A 17,537-nucleotide genomic window follows, 5' to 3' on the forward strand; every position below is an offset into this window, starting at 1 on the left:
GGATTTGAAAATTTCTCCCATACTCTTTTACATGTAGTAAACCCACTTTATGGTCTAAGTTAAAAATAATCTACATGTTATCGGAAATAGTAATATTATAATTTAAAATTAGTAAATTATACATAATAGCAAAAATAAATAATAATATGCATGAACAATATAATACTCATGATTTTTTAAAATCATATTTAATTTTTTTTTAATTTCCTATTTATAATTTAAATAAAAAACATAATAACATAAAATCAACAAAATTCCTAACACCATTGAATCCAAGTAAAACCAAACCCTAAAACTCTATTTATTCCTAACACCACTGAATCCAAATAAAACCAAATCCTTAAACTCTATTTATTCCTAACACCACTGGATCCCAATAAAACCAAACCCTTAAACTCTATTTATTCCTAACATGATTGAATCCAAGTAAAACCAAACCCTTAAACTCTATTTAAAAACCTGGACAATTAATAGCCTTTAGCAATATTTGGAAATCTTTCAAATCATTGTGTCTAAAATAAATAACGCCATTAGATCAACTTGAAAAAGGAGCCTCTACATTGCCTCGAGGAGTAAAACACAACCTTCAACACATTTTCAAAAAACTTTTGCGGCAGTATACCATCAGACAATCTCCTCTATACACTAACATGTGCTATAACGGCACAATAGTTCAAGGTACCTGAACATACACAAGCGGTGAAGGTGGGGATTGGGATCGAACCAGACAGTATTTGGCCAAGGCTCCGGGTTGGCTGTTGGAGGAAGGCAGAAGCGGGCACAGAAGAAACATGGTCACCAAGAGGCAGCGTTTGGCTCGCCAGAAGTATTTGGAGTCTCATGGAGATTCTGTCCAAACCATCGATAGAGATGTCCACAAAACTAAAACCGACAGAGATAGCAAGAAGCGCAAGCGAAAGAGCGGCGAGAGCAAGTATGCAGGAGGAGATGTGAAGGCTTCCAAGAAGTCGGAGCTTAAAAGCCTGCGCAAACACCCGCTCAGAGTCCCCGGATCGAAACCAGGAGAGGGATGCTTCATCTGTGGCGCCAGTGATCATATTGCCAAAGCTTGTCCCACCAAGGAGAGATGGGACAGTAAAAAGGTCAGGTTAACGTCAATCAAATTTTGACTCCTTGAATTAGTTCAAGTTATCGTTGCAAAAATTCTATGTGCTTCCAAGCTTGGTCATGCATGAGTAGGAGTAACATGCTTTACGATCACACTCCCCCTAGCTTTTTACTTTCAGTAACACTTGAGCTTGAGCTGCTAGATGGCCTTTTTTTTGAAGTGTTACTTTAAGAAACATGCCCCCGATGTCGAGGGCTATACCACATAACACAGACTTCCGCAGGCTTAGGTGTCTGTTTGAGGGATATTTGTTATGACAAAATCACCCTGAAGTTGCACCTGACCTCATCCTTTTTAGAACATGCCATTAGGTGGTTCAGACCGCAGCCAGAGTGGAATTTGCTGGGTGGGTTAATACTTTGTTGACCTCACCAGTGAACCAAGGTCCTTTTGGCTTTTCGAGAAAACTTAGGTTATAATGAAAATTTGATAACATTCACCGTTCTTTGCCGATAGGCGACGCTGCAGTATGTTAAATGGCATGGGACAAGACTAGGTGACCAAATTGTTTCTCCTTCACCGTGCGTTTTCATTTCCATACTCTGGTAAAACTGACTTCTAACCTAGGAAAGGAAGAGATATAGGTAAAAAATATTGTGGTGGGAGGGGATCTCAAATATCTGCCTGCAAACAGAAGGAAAATTGAGCAATGGTACAGACGTTTTAGGGACTATGTATACAGTTTCATTTATTTCTTGAGATAATGTGTATTATGTCAACCTCAAACATTGCCCCATTAAAGAGAAGGGCATGACTGATATTTCTGTCTTAATTAATGTTACAGGTTCATACCCACCTATCAATCAAACTAGTTCAGCTGGCATGGTCTGTCATTGTCATACGTTTTGAATGCTTTATTTGAAAATCTGATTAGATCCTTTAGGGTGCAGGCAGTTTGTACTGATTGTCTTTGTCGTATTGATATTTTCTTAGTTCTTCATCAATAGCCTTGAGGTTAGTAAGCTTTTTATTAATCACTCAGTAGATTCAATAGTGTATATTTTGGATTCTTTCTGTATTTGTGTTCCTCTTTGTACTTAGACTTTTAGTTTAGGTGCCTTTCTTTGCTTTGCTCTATATTTTGCTACTTGCTTGATAAGCTCTGGGACATTTGCTTGGTTGTGCCTATGATGGGGTTCCCTAGTGACCTGTCACTGTTGTTGACGGGTGGGATTGAGGGGCAGTGCCCTGAAACATCAATTTCATGTGGTGCAGACAACACACACTACCTACTTCTAGAGCCTCTGTGTGCATGCTTCAGCATTTGCACACACACTTCAACTCTTGGGCACAATCAATATACCCTGCAAACAATTGGCACTTGTGTGCATTCTTCAACATCTTGCATGCCAAGTCCTAGATCTGTGTATGTACACTTCATTATCTTACATGCCAAGTTCCAAATCTGCATGCACTTTTTTCAATATCTTACTTTCCAAGTTCAAGATTTGCACATGTGTCGAGCTTGTTGGATATCATTGGGACCATTACACATGCGTGCCGATAACAACACATGTTGTGCTAAGAAGACAAACTATGATTGACAATCACAGAACTAAAATGTCTTCAGCCACTGAATCTTGATCTTGTAACTGAATTGTATGCTATGTATGACACAAAGCATGGCGATAGAGGATCTCTCTATCTCTCACACAGAAACCATTGCACAAAATATTTACACAATAATACAAACATTAGTACATTCTGAATTGCTTTCTGCACTTTTTATTCATTTATCTGCTTTATCTTTATTCATGCTTCCAAATGCATAATTCAATCAGTCCAATTTGTTTAAGTTGCCCTCTTATTTACATTTTGGAATTAGATTGTTTACATTGACAATGTAGTGTGGAAGGTCTTCTGGTTTGTTGTATACTATGTATGACACAAAGCATGGCGATAGAGGATCTCTCTATCTCTCACACATAAACCATTGCACAAAATATTTACACAATAATACAAACATTAGTACATTCTGAATTGCTTTCTGCACTTTTTATTCATTTATCTGCTTCATCTTTATTCATGCTTCCAAATGCATAACTTAATCAGTTCAATTTGTTTAAGTTGCCCTCTTATTTACATTTTGGAATTAGATTGTTTACATTGACAATGTAGTGTGGAAGGTCTTTTGGCTTGTGCCTTAGCTAGAAAGACCATGAGTTTGTCATTCTCTTGGCATGAGTGCGAGCTCATGAGTTAGACTTCAGTTATGATGAGTTATTTCCAGTTTATTGGAATAATCATCAAGATTACATGCATAGAATTGGAGCTTCAGTTAAGTGGAGTCTTCATTAGTTTGATTACAGGACGAGGTGGCAGTTACAGGTTGAGTTAGAACGATTTAGTCTCTAGTGTAGATTGGAGAAGGAACGAGTTAACAACTCCAGTGATGATTGGAAGGGGAGTGAGCAATGTTGAGAAATCTAGGGGAGAGAAATGAGGTGATTTCTATTCTAATGATAATTGCTTGTGAATGCTTTTTGCTTCTTTAGATTAGGTTCTTCTTTTACTTAGATTATTATATTGTTCTTCTTCACCAAACAACTACCAAACCATAAACAATAATGAGACAAGAGATACAAGATATAGGTGATTAGCCAGGGTCAAAACCTCTCCAACTTGAGAGGAAAACCCAAACGAATTCTTCTTCTTATAGAAACTTCAATTGACGAATACCAAGACCAAGACCCTTGACCTATCAACCTCTCCAAGACCAAGTCACAAAACCCTTCTTCACTGCTTCTTCTTCTTGACCAAGTCAACACTAGTCAAGCTGCTTGCTTTCCTTTGGATCTCGGTTATCCTTCAGATTTTCGGCCTCTTGTTTTAGACTTGCAACTCTTGGCCTCTTCAGAAACCCTAGTTGCAGCACGTGGGAAGTATCACTACCAATTTTGTACCCTTGTTCCCTTCGCTTAGGATGGAGACTTCTTCTACTTCAATTTGGCTTGCATTCTTGACTTGTCTTCTTCCTTAATTCGGCCTCCTAAGATGACTGTGATAATCTCAGCTTCTCCTGCAGCAGATGATACTACTCCTCCTCGCACGTGTGATAGATATTAGCCCTAAAAGAAACCCAAAACAATTCGGCTTCTAGTTCTTCCTTCTTCGCTTGGAGAGAGGCTCTTCTTATGTGATTCTCGCACTTATTTTCTTTCTTCATATGCTTGACCAAATTCCTATCCTAGGTGAGGTCGAGCTGCCCTATATATAGTGGTCTGTCCATCAAGAATAAGCCGACTTGTGCCATGGGTTAGGTCGACTTGCCATTCTAGAAAGATCTCCATCTTCTTTTGAGGGCTGACATGAAGGAGTGCTTGTGAAGAGGTCTTGGAGTGTTAATGTAAAGTTTTGTAGATGTTCTATGCTAAGAGCAATTTCACTTTTCTCACAACAATCATACAAGTAGATAAGCAAAATGCAGATAGAACATATAAGCAGATCTTACAGAAGACAAATCAGAAACAAGAAAAATGTATGTGTTCGTTTCGGCAGTCAACAGGATGCTTCAACCAGCAAAGTCTCCTTTGGTCAGCCAGCCCAGCATGTGTCACAACAACCCTCCAACCAGTAGATGAGTCAACCCAAGTCAGTTCTACAAAAGTCAACGCTGTCCTGAAAAGTCAACGCAGGGGCAACAAGCTAAAAGTCAACGTAGTAGCTAAACGGTCAACCCTTTGACCTCGATTTTTGTGCCAGGTAGTACGGCCTTCAAAAATCGAACCTCCCACAAGTTTTAAGCTTGTTTGGACCAAGCGTCGACCAAAGTCAACGCTGGTCAAACTTCTGCGAAACCCTAGCAGCAGAAACCCTAGCAGCAGAAAAATCCTCTTCGTCCTTCCCACGTGTGGCTGAAATTCGTCCTCCAGGTAGCTCGTACTTTTAGGATGAGAGAGGAAGATGTGAGTTGTGTTGTGATCAAATTCTCTCCAACTTTTCCTGTATATATATCCATCAATGAGGGTGTGTGACACATCTGTTGGGCATGTGAGCCTACATTACAAAACTGGCTGACCTTGCACATATAATTTATTAAGAATAATAAATTCAAAATATAAGTTCTGCTCATCGGATTAAGACTATTTTTATATGGATTTTACACCTCTCAGAAAGAGGAATCCAACAAAAATATTAGCCTCTTAATCTGAGCATCAGAACATGGAGTTTGGACCTAGTTGTCCAAATTTAACAGTTAATGACTCAAACACAAATATTTTTTTACAATATGTAACATGTATTCAATACATGACATTGACTCCCCAGACTTTATGACTTGATGACCAACCCTAAAGGTTCACAATGGGAGCCTTAACTATAAAATAAAATTCCTTGAGCATGAAACCCATGACTCAAGCATTACAAAATAATTTTATTTTCTTCTTCACATTAATTACATAAAATCATGATTACACATGTCATTATGAAGACCGAACCTAGTTACATTTTTCAACATTCCCTCTTAACGAAGGAGGTATTCATAATTCATACAAGGTGCTTGGACATTCTCAATCTGAAGAATTCTCATAAGAAGAGTCGAATTGTTAACCCATTTGTATATCATCATATCATCCAACATTGTCACATAGCAAGGCCTTGACTAACAACTCTATCTCTGCACAAGATTAGAGCTTAATGCTGGTGAGACTAATGATGTATAGACACCCTCATCATTGTTTCTCTCAGAACATACCCTACCCGGGTTCTCAGAGTGTGTTCTGTCAGGACTATTCTTATATTGGATTCCTAGTCCTCAAAGAATATTGGTCCTCTACGACTACTCTTATCTTGGATGCCCTAACTCATCCTCAAAGAGTATCCGATGCCAAAGTTTACACAATTCTCCATTCTGTATTCCCGAGTGAAGACAAGAATGATGTGTCTACCTCTCCCTCTCAACTTAGGGTGGTCATACCCATTCTACTAAAGGAATGTACCCATTCCTATAAACAGGAATGTACCCAAGCTACCTCTTAACTAGGGACTTGACCAAGGACTTGCTTTCAACAGCTCTTCAGGTGGAGATCATGGGACAACCAACTGCTTGTAGAACTTCGTCCTTTGATGTCATGAATTTCTTTTTTGTCATAGAATGTACATCTTGTGGGACTTCTTCGTAGGGCACAGACCATCCATCACTTTCATCCACGAGTCATGTCATCATTTCTTTCATTGGAAAGTGATCCATTAGTCCATATCTAGTCTTCCTTCATGTCATGTTGCCTTCTTCATGCCAAGTTTCCTTAATTATCTTTCATCCTGCTACATGGGCATCAGTTGTGGAAGACATCCACAATTCTTCCCTTGGTAGCCATGCATAAGCCCATCCAGATATTGTTCAAAAATAAGAAATGAACATTAAATCAAAATTATCTTTGTGATGGTCTTTCATCATGACATGTTTATGTGAGCATCAACATCTTGCATACATATTGACACATCTCCAAAAGATATATGCTGTAAAGGGTCTCTTTCTTTTTCAAACTTCATCAGGGTCTTCATATCTTTCATGGAGATATCATAGTCAAATCTTCCAGTCCTTGGATGTTGATTGCCTCTTCCATATTTGCATATTTCATGATCACTTCCTTTCTTTCTTCACACATTTCTTTTCCAAGAACTTCCAGTCAGAGTTCCTCCAATTTTAGTCAACCACCTCATATTTCATATGAGGACATATTATGTTGATTTCATCTAATCAATGTGTGACTCATGCCTTCCTGCATTCTTTCGAAGGAAGAGATCCTTCCTTTTGATCATGCTCTCGAGATAGAGCATTTATCCATGTTACCTGCAACCATATGACATGACTCTAGATTATCAAATACAAGCATACATACCTCATTTTCCTTTAGGTCATCTAGACTTCCTTCAACAACTTCCTTGATTGAAAGAACTTCAATTCCTTGACTTGCTTTACTTCTTTCGACATCATACCATCATCCCATGAATTCCTTACAAGTTGGAGTTCTTGATGAAACCCTTGCTTTCATTTAAACAATGAATCTTTCAATGAAGATTCCAATAGAGGATCTTGAGTATCCTTATTCAACAAATGTTTCCTTTTGACTGATGTATGATGAACTTTGTACTAGATGACTTTTTCCTCTTCTCATAAGTACCACTTATGCTTCTAATGAGGTTACCAAGAGCTATATCCTTCCATAGGTGACTGCCATAGACTTTTATTCCAACTATCCTTCATGCTTCTCTATGATGATGTCACGAGCTCTTGTTTTCAATGCTTCTATGATGCTATGATGCATCCTATCATACTCCTTGGAGACTTATGATGGCCATATCTTACAACAGAAAACTTGAAAAGAACTAGGTGAGGAAGACTATCTCAATCATAGTAGAGATCTTTTACTTCCTCTTTCTTGGACTTCTTCTTTTCAACTTCCTCCACTTTTTTGGTGATATGGGCTTCTTCTCTTCCCCTTTTGTTATTGTCCTTGTTGAGTTCTTAACATCCATAGCATTGCACCTTGACCATATTCTTCTTCCTTTCCTGAGGACCAAAATTTCCAAATTTTCCCTTTCTCTTAGTCATATGCTTGATTTTGCTCACTTGATCCCACATTAGTTTTTGCCTTCAACCTCGTTTCTTCAATCTTAGCATAGTGACCTTAGATCCTTGAATGGAGTAACTTCTTTCTTCCCATAGATGCTTGAAGTAAGTTACCCCATTCCTCTGGTAGTGCATTCAGTACTATGGTGGTCATCTCCTTGTCAGACATTATTTCTCCCAGATCTTGAAGTTGATCCCTTATTTCAAATATCCTCATAAAGTATGAGGCTATTCCTTCTTCTTTTGATATCCTTAGCTTGCAGAGTTCTTGCCTTAATGAGATAAATTCTCTTGCAGTGCTTATGGAAAACAACTCTACTAGTTTGTCATATATTTCGTTTGAAGTTTTGAGTTTAGATACATATGGGATGAGGGGGTCCTTGATGGATTCTATGAGAATCCTTTGAGCCCTTACTTTCCCTTTCATAAACCTTGCAAGTGCTTGAGCATCTTCTTTTGGAGGTTTGGTGATTGAGCCCTTAACATGTTCCATGATCTCATTCTCAATGAGATTCAAATCTGTCCTTTTCTTCCATGCAAGAAAGTTTGAAGCCCCAACCAATTTGTTGCTTTCCTTGCAAAAAGACATTTTGACAGATTCAGATGTAGACATAAGTATACTTACTTGTGAAGATGCTTCTTCCATTTGCTGCTTTCTTGAATTTTGATGAAGATATATATACTAGAAAATGTCTTCTTGATGAAGGTAGTTCTCTTCAAGAGTGATCCTTGGCTCCATAGAGGGGGAGATCACCTTAGATCTTTTGATGATGATGTCCTCGTTGATGATGATCAATGATGAATTCTTGATGATGTGTTGATGCTTCTTGGATGATCTTCTTCAAGGGTAAGGACCTTGCTTCAATGAGAGGGAGATTGCCTTAGAACTTTTTGTTTTGAAGATGATGAAATGTCCTTGATCTTGCTTTTCTTGGATGAAGTCTTCAAGATACTTTGATTTGTAGGTCTCTTCAACTTAAGTAGGGTCTTTGTGGTCTTTTGAGGATCCCAAGACTTCTTCTGGTGTAGACTTCTTCTTTGATCTAGGGTTTGGACACTTCCTTCTAGATCTTGACTTCAAAACGCTTTTTAAGATGAGATGATCTTCTATATTTGTTATGGTGCCCTTCTAAAGTTTCGGTCCTTGAATGCTTGAGTGTCCCTTGTTGAGATGCCCTTCCTTGATTTTTTACCTTAGCTCTGAAACCATGTTGAGAAATCTAGGGCAGAGAAATGAGGTGATTTCTCTTGTAATGATAACTACTTGTGAATGATTTTTACTTCTTTAGATTAGGTTCTTCTTTTACTTAGATTATTATATTGTTCTTCTTCATCAAACAACTACCAAACCATAAACAATAATGAGACAAGAGACACAAGATATAGGCGATCAACCAGGGCCAAAACCTCTCCAACTTGAGAGGAAAACCCAAACAAATTCTTCTTTTTATAGAAACTTCAATTGACAAATACCAAGACCAAGACCCTTAACCTATCAACCTCTCCAAGATTAAGTCACAAAACCCTTCTTCCCTGCTTCTTCTTCTTGACCAAGTCAACACTAGTCAAACTGCTTGCTTTCCTTTGGATCTTGGTTATCCTTCAGATTTTCGGTCTCTTGTTTCAGACCTATAGCTCTTGGCTTCTTCAAAAACCCTAGTTGCAACACGTGGGAAGTATCACTACCAATTTTGTACCCTTGTTCCCTTCGCTTAGGATGCAGACTTCTTCTACTTCAACTCGACTTGCATTCTTGACTTGTCTTCTTCCTTAATTCGACCTCCTAAGATGACTGTGATAATCTTGGCTTCTCCTGCAGCAAATGATACTACTCCTCCTTGCACATGTCATAGATATTATCCCTAAAACAAACCCAAAACAACTCGGCTTCTAGTTCTTCCTTCTTCGCTTGGAGAGAACCTATTCTTATGTGATTCTCACACTTCTTTTCTTGCTTCAGATGCCTGACCAAATTCTGTCCTAGGTGAGGCCGAGTTGCCCTATATATAGTGGTCTGTCCATCAAGAATTGTTGAGAAATCTAGGGCATCAGGATTAGGTTATTTCTCTATTAATGATAACTACTTGTGAATGCTTTTTACTTCAATAGATTTGGATCTTCTCTTTAGTTAGATTATTATAGTGTTCTTCATCATCAAACAACTACCAAAGCATAAACAATAAAGGGACAAGAGACACAGAATATAGGCGATCAGCCAGGGCCAAAACGTTTCCAACTTGAGAGAAAAACCCAAACGAATTGTTCTTCTTATAGAAACTTCAATTGACGAATACCATGACCTACACTCTTGACATAACAACCTCTCCAAGACCAAGTCACAAGTTCCTTCTTTTTTGCATCTCTTCCTTGTTCAGATCAACGCAAGTCAAACTGTGTTCATGCACTACACTTCTTGTCTATCTGAAATTTCCGGTCCTTTGACCACAGACCTGCAGTCCGTACTTCTGCAATTTCACATGTGGGAGGAGAGAGAACGAGCTTGGAGATGCCTTCCTTCCTTCACTATACTTGGAGGCTTCTTCTACTTCAACTCGACTTCCTTCTAGACTTGTCTTCTAATTCGGTTACCTTAGATGACTTGCAATATTCTCGTCTTCTCCTGCAGTAGATGATGCCTTTCCTCTTCGCACGTGTGACAGAAAATAATCCTAAAACAAATCCAAAATTACCACGACTTCTAGTCCTTCTTCGCTTGGAGATGTGGCTTTCTTCTTGAGCTTTTCGCACTTCTTTCTTACTTCAGACCTTGACCGAAATTCTATCCTTCAAATGAGGCGGAGCTGCCCTATTTATAGTGGTTTGTGCATCCATAATAAGCTGACTTGAACTGGAGCCTAGGCCGACATATCATTCTGGAAACATCCTTAGGCCGACATGATGAATAGCTTGTGACAAGGTCTTGGAGGGTTATTGACACATTCAAATTTACCTCTTACAATATGTAACATGTCTTCAACACATGACATTGACTCCCTAGACTTTATGACTTGACGACAACTCCTAAAGGCTCACAATGGGAGCCTTAACTAAAATAAAATTCCTCGCTCATGTAACCCATAAGCATCACAAAAATACTTTTATTTTTCTTTACATCAATTTCATAAAATCACAATTACACATGTCATTATGAAGACCGGACCTAGTTACACTTTTCAACAAGAATAAGTTGACTTGTGCCATGGCATAGGCCGACTTGTCATTCTAGAAAGATCTCCATCTTTTTTTGAGGGCCAACATGAAGGAGTGCTTGTGAAGAGGTATTGGAGTGTTAATGACTCAAACAAAATTACTTTTTACAATATGTAACATGTCTTCAATACATGACATTGACTCCCTAGACTTTATGACTTGATGACCAACCCTAAAGGCTCACAATGGGAGCCTTAACTATAAAATAAAATTCCTTGAGCATGAAACCCATGACTCAAGCATTACAAAATAATTTTATTTTCTTCTTTACATCAATTACATAAAATCATGATTACACATGTCATTATGAAGACCGAACCTAGTTACATTTTTCAACAAGAAACACTCTCAGTTAACTCGCAATCCGAACTCGACTTCTAAATTAAGCTGGGCCTCCTTGCATGGATTGAAGTTTACCTATAAAGAGAAAGACGAAGGCACAATTCATTGAAATTTTTTGTGAGAGCATCTTTGTTGTGTGTGCGAGCAAAATTGAGGACCAATTCTGCGCAAGAGAATAGGAGCAATTGCGCAAAAGAATAGGATCCCAAGTGCACATAGAAATAGGGGCCAAGTGTGCTAGAAAATAGGAGAATTGGTGCGCAAGGAAATAGGGGGCTGTTAGTGCGCAAGGATCAATAGGATCAGGGTTTTGCAGGGCAAGTCGAGGCTAGTTCAACATGAGAACAAATGTTCTCAGAGAGACAAATTGCTTTGTAATAGAGCCAATTTCTCAAGAACTATCAATAAAATTCCACAACAAAGAAAACAGGTTTACCCTTTTGGGTTTCCTGAGTAAACAAGCGTGTCAATTTGTGTGATGTGTTTTTTTGTTTGTGTTTTATTCCGCTGCTTCTAATTTGTTAAGAAACTCCTTATCTTGGCGAAAGTAAATTTGGTTTCAGTATTTGGTTATCTTGTTTTCAGTTATTCATCTACAGAGTTTCATGGAAATTTAACAGTTTATTATGACTTTCTTTATTTGCAAACATGTTATTAATTTTTTCTCTTCATTGATGCTAATTTGCCTTAATAAACCCCAAACATTTTTAAGATCATGAGAGGATTTTCCTTAAATACCAAGCCCAAACATTGTAAATTGCTTGCAAGTTAAACAACATACTTGTAACAATCTTAAAGCTGAAAAATGACCAAGCCCATTAGAATGTATGAACCAACCTAAAGAAGGAATGTTTCATACACAATATAAAATGAAAGCCAACATTAAAAAATTCTCTGAGGGCTTTGTTAAACATAAAGAGGAGGACGCCCAAAGCTTGGACTGTTATGGAAACCTTGCATTAATGTTACAAATGTTTAAATTATCTTATATCGTTTCCGAAAGAAATATTAGAAAGTGTCAATAAACCTTACTATGTGTTGAGTTTTGTAGCTGTGGAAGGCCTTCTTCTAACTTTGTGTCTTAGCATGGAGAAGACTTTGATTTGCCTCTTTGGGTGCTTACATGCAGGGTGTAAGTGATTTTTGATTTAAACTTAGGAAAAGTTCAATAATAATTATTGAGGACTATTAGGCCTAAGTCTAATGATAAGTAAGTTGCATTATTTAAGTGACTTATATTAGGTGACTTAGATGATGATTAGCCTCTTTGGGTGCTTGCATGCAGGGTGTATGTGATTTTTGATTTCTTTCCTATGTTTAACTTAGGAAAAGTTCAATAATAATTATTGAGAACTATTAGGCCGAAGTCTAATGTTAAGTAAGTTGCTTTAATTAAGTGACTTAGATGATATAATCTTAACCATTGATATGAAGTGATCTTAGGATTTAATCATAGCCATTAATCACTCAGGAGATTAGGGTTAGAGATTTGGCCTAATGAAATCATTAAATCATCCTAAGAAAGTGATGAAGACATGTTATTATTGTTCAACATTTGAGCAAGAAATTTTCTCAAGAGAGAGGCTCGACTTGATTGAGGAGGAAGAGGAGAAATTTGCTGAGGAGATTTTGGGAGAAATTCAGAAGAGCTGAGTTGGAGAGAGAGAGGGTTGAGTACAACAAAAGAAGGAAGGCGTGTTTGTTAAGACGAGGTCGAGTACTGTAGGTCAAGTCCACACATGTGACAACAATAGGTTGAGTCCACATGTGCGACAATAGCAGGTTGAGCCCGCACGTTCGACATAGCAGGTCGAGCCCACATGTGTGACAACAAGAGTGCCGTATAACAGTTGTATTACAGGTTGATTTCTTCCAGCTGACAGTGAATTTGTGAGGTCAATTGCAAGAGGAGATCGAGATATAGGTTTCCTTGCAGCAATAAAATTTCTCTTTGTAAAATTTTCTCTGTGGGTCTAACCCATATTTTCCAAATTTTAATAAAAGTGACTGAGATTTGTGTGGTTGAAGTTTCTGTTGCTGTGTGTTTGATTTCCCGCAATTATTTTCTGTTGCAAAATAATTTATTGGGCTAGAATATCTATGTATTTATTTTATCAGCAATTTAAGAAATATTTGAGATAAATATTTTTTGGGTTTTTAATAAATTGTTGAAGTAAAGTAAATCAAATCTTGTATAAGATAATTTAACATGGTATCAGGGCTATATAAACTGTGGGAGAGATAAGATATCAAAGGTTTTTTTTATGGAAACCAAATTTTAATTTTGCAGCGAGGGTTTTGTGGCTAAAGTTGACATGGTAATATGGCATTATTAAATATGAGTTATGAAGACAGGTTGGAGGGGTCTATAAACTTCCATGGAAGGAGCGAATCACCCTTGTTTTAATGGAAAATGGTTTGTGGGAAATTGCAAGTCAAGAGATTCGAGTTCCTCAAGATTCTACCCAAGCAGCTGAACATAAGATAAAATATATAAGAGCAAAAGAAATTATTTTCGATGGTATGAAGGATCACGAGATCCCTCACATAAGTTGTGGATGGCCTTGATCGGCCTGTACCAGAGTAGTTAGATGGTGCTAAGGGAGAAGCTAAACACCATTCGCCTAAATATATATGAGACTATGACTTCTTATATCACTAGGATTTAGTAGGTTCGTGATGAACTAATAGCTGTGGGGGAAATCGTGAATTATTAAAGCTTGTAAAAATAGCTTTTAAGTTTTGTACCAAGCAATGGACCCCCTTTGTAGAGGGGATCCTTGCTAGGCAGGAGCTTTCAGATTGGAACTAACTATGGAATGACTTTATGTGGAAGGAGATCTAGGAAGTTTTGATAACTTGTGGGTAGCGTGTGAGGGTGGAGATGAGAAGAACCTTGCTCTTGTTGGGTAAGCCAAGAAGGGCAAGGGCAAAGCCAAGTAAAACCAAGGTGGAAGAGCTCCTTCACAAGGAAAAAGGACACGAGCAAAGTTAAATGCTTTGCATGTCACAAGTTTGGTCATTATGCTGGACAGTGTCCCAACGAAAAGAAAGGCAAAGGGAAAACTTCTATAGTAGCAACAATGCAGATGGATGAGCTTTTCGAGAAGTTTGAAAAGGAGTTTGCCTTGGTTTCTTGCTTTTTTGGTGCCATCACTCATGGTGTGTGGTTTGTGGACAGTGGAGCTTGTCGTCATATGACGCATCTCGAGACCTCTTTACTAGCTTCGCCAAGGAGTATTGACATCTCCATGTAGAACTTGGAGATAATGTGAGATATGTAGTGGAGGGTGTGTTAGATTTTGATTTTGGTGGTAGCATCGAACATGTGTTCTAGTCTCAGATGGTACTAAGAGGCTAAGGAACACATGATCTCCATAACCTAGAATTGGTTTCACACGACATGGCTCCGAAACACATTAATTAAATTAATTAGCCAATAATTAAATTATTTCCTAAGTCTAACTTAGGAAAGTTGGTTAATTAAAATTAATTAATTAAGGATGTTTGAGATTGCTCTAGAGACTTCTATTCATGAAGTGTAATTGATCTTAGCTGTTGATGAGGATGTAATCTTGGCCATTGAAGTCCCTGTTAAAAATATGCAACTGCGGTCAAATTCCACTTGATCACTCAAATCGGATAAGGGAAAGTGTAATTATGAAGAAAAGCCCATATGTGCATATTTGATAAGGTCGACCCTAAAGCAAAGTGGACCACCTTGAAAGGCTATAAATACAAGTGCCCTGTACCTCATTTGGACACAATGATGAGACACTCTTCTATCTTATTTTTGGCTCGCACAAGTCCGAGGCTCGTTTGTGGAGGATCAGGTTCACTATGTGGTGAAATTGCAGGGTTCGAAGCTCGCATCTTTGACTTAGGGTTTTTGGGTCCCAGTCATAGGCACAGAACAAGAAGGATTCGACTATAGTCACGTGCATAGAAGCTCATTTGTGTAACTAGAGCTTTCTAGTTGCGCAAACAACTCTCCATCCATGCAACTAGAGGTTTATGGTTTTTGCAGTCTAGATCTGACCCCAGATGCTCTCATGCTAGGCTTAAGGGAGCAACTGGGACAACTGTAGTTGCTCGCATGACACCTCCTCCGTGCGATCAGGATCTAAAAGATGAAATCTCAGGCTTTCGAAGATTTCGCATAGTGACTGCAGGGTTCGACAGTTGACTGCAGACAGTGACAGTTCATTACAGTCTTCAAAATCAAAGTTTTGAGCATTTACATTCTTGGGTTCATTTCATGGATGTTGTAGTTGTTTTGCTGGTTAGTTGCATCGATGAAGTATGGATCATTGTACTCTCTTTTGCTGAATTATTTGATGACAATCTAAGAAGAAGAATTTGCAAGGTTTTTTCCCATAGTGGGTTTTGCCTTGGTCTCCGACCTATCCTAGTGTCTCTGTGTGTGCATGCTTTTCTTCTATTGTTCCTTTATGTTCCGCTGCATTGATGATGGTGATATTGTTCTTTCTACATAGTTGCATATGATGATGAATAATGATGTAAATCTGAATAATGTTATGATGTTGTGGGGTGAACTTAATGTGTTAATGAAGAAATGCAATTATCAAAACAAAGAACAATATAGCCCTATGAAAAATTAACGGTCTCAATGAGAGATTATAAGAGTAGCTCAAAGGGATGGAGAGAGATACAATTGTGTGAGCATCAATTATCTTAGTGAGAGGGAGCAACAATAAATCAAAGAGGAGGATTTCAGAGAATTTCTCAGTAGTTTTCCAGTTCCAGAGAGGCAGGAAAAGGGAGGCCGAATTCTTTTGCGGAGAGAGCCATACAGGCAGTGCAGGTTAGGCAGTCCAACAGTGCGAGTAGCTGGGAAGGGTTCGTTTTAGTTGCTGGATGTTAGATCTGAGTTCAAAAGGTAGATTGAAATTTTTCTAGAGGCAGAGGGAGGCTAGTTGGCCCAATTGGAGGCATAAACGAGGTTGTGCGTATTGCCCAAAGCCAACAGTGTGAGTTCCAGGTAGAGCAAGTTTGCCAATGTGGGGTTTGAGTAGGCCAGGAGAGGCTTTAGTGGATTGTAGAGGGAGAAAAGCTTCTTTAAATAATTTTGCCAGTATATTTGTCAGAGAATTGCCAGTTGGGCATCCATATTATTGTACTTTCCAATTTGCTGCATAATAATAAAATAAACCCTCATTTCTGCACTGGTTTTCCCTTTGGGGTTTTTCTAGGTACTTTTCAATCCAAAATAATTGTGTCAATTTTATGTGTGCGTATCTATTTCTCGGTTCTTGATTTTACTTCTGCAACATATTTTTTATTGTGAAGAGTTGTAGTGTGATTTATTCGTTATTTGCCGTAAAATAAATAAACTGCTAATGAGTTAGAAGAATAAATTCCAGTTGCTGCAATTTCAAGGAAATTTCACAGGGTGTTGGCAACATACAGTTCCAACTGGACTCAGGGAATCTTATGGAGGTTGAGGAGGTTTTATATGTAGTTGGATTGGAGAAGAACTTGCTTTTTGTATCGGCCATGGTGGATGGGGGGACTTGAGGTCAAATTCATGGGAGATGAAGTTTTTGTGAGGCTTAGAGGAGTAAAACCCAACGTGAAGCATGTGATGGGGGTTAGGGAGATGAATCTATATCTATTGAGAGGACAGCTTGTGAAGGCCTTGGTGCATGACAGTGACAAAAAAAGTGAGTTGTGGCACAGGAGGATGGGAGATCTACACTACAGGGCTTGTCACTGTTGCAGTATATATGGTCATTGGTTTTGTAGAGATCAGGGTGGAGCAAGAGGGTGTGTAAAGGATGTCTGCTTAGCAAGCATGCCAAGGCAACCTTTCCTCATAGTGAGACTAGGTCTAAGGGAGTATTGGACTTGGTGCATTTGGATGTATGTGGTCCTATGTCAGTGGATTCGATCACAAGGTTTAGTTATTTTGTGACATTTATAGATGACTATTCCAGGAGGAAATGGATCTACCTCCTGAAGGCCAAAATGAGGTCTTTAGTCTGTTCCAAGGGTTTACAATTCTCGTGGAGAACCATACTGGGAAGAAGATCACGGTGTTGAGATCAGACAACGGGGGTGAGTATACCTCCAGCAAGTTCAAAGGTTTCTATAGAGAGGCAGGAATCAAGAGAGAATTCACAGTGCTCTTCGAGGAGCTCTTAGTAGAATGGGCTTGCAGAGAGGAAGAGTCTATATTCTAGCACAAGGAGAGTCATCATTAGTAAGGATTGTTATCCACCAAAATGGGTAACCCCCTAAGAGAACTTTTTTCCTATTTTGGAC

The 17,537-nt window shown here is 38.5% G+C and overlaps 1 protein-coding gene across 1 annotated transcript in view; it reads left to right on the forward strand.

Annotated features, from left to right (window-relative positions):
• The first annotated feature begins 567 nt into the window (after positions 1-567).
• LOC149151330 (uncharacterized) overlaps positions 568-17,537 on the forward strand; it is a 99,139-nt gene continuing 82,169 nt past the window's right edge. The window contains exon 1 of the mRNA XM_089441409.1: positions 568-1,103. Within this exon, the coding sequence (XP_089297535.1) occupies positions 792-1,103 (312 nt within the window). The 5' untranslated portion in view covers positions 568-791. The remainder of the gene's footprint in view (positions 1,104-17,537) is intronic.

This window comes from Pinus tabuliformis, chromosome 9 (genome assembly GCF_031772625.1).
Source record: "Pinus tabuliformis cultivar Carrire ecotype Pingquan chromosome 9, CPIR1, whole genome shotgun sequence".
Taxonomy (NCBI): Eukaryota; Viridiplantae; Streptophyta; class Pinopsida; order Pinales; family Pinaceae; genus Pinus; species Pinus tabuliformis.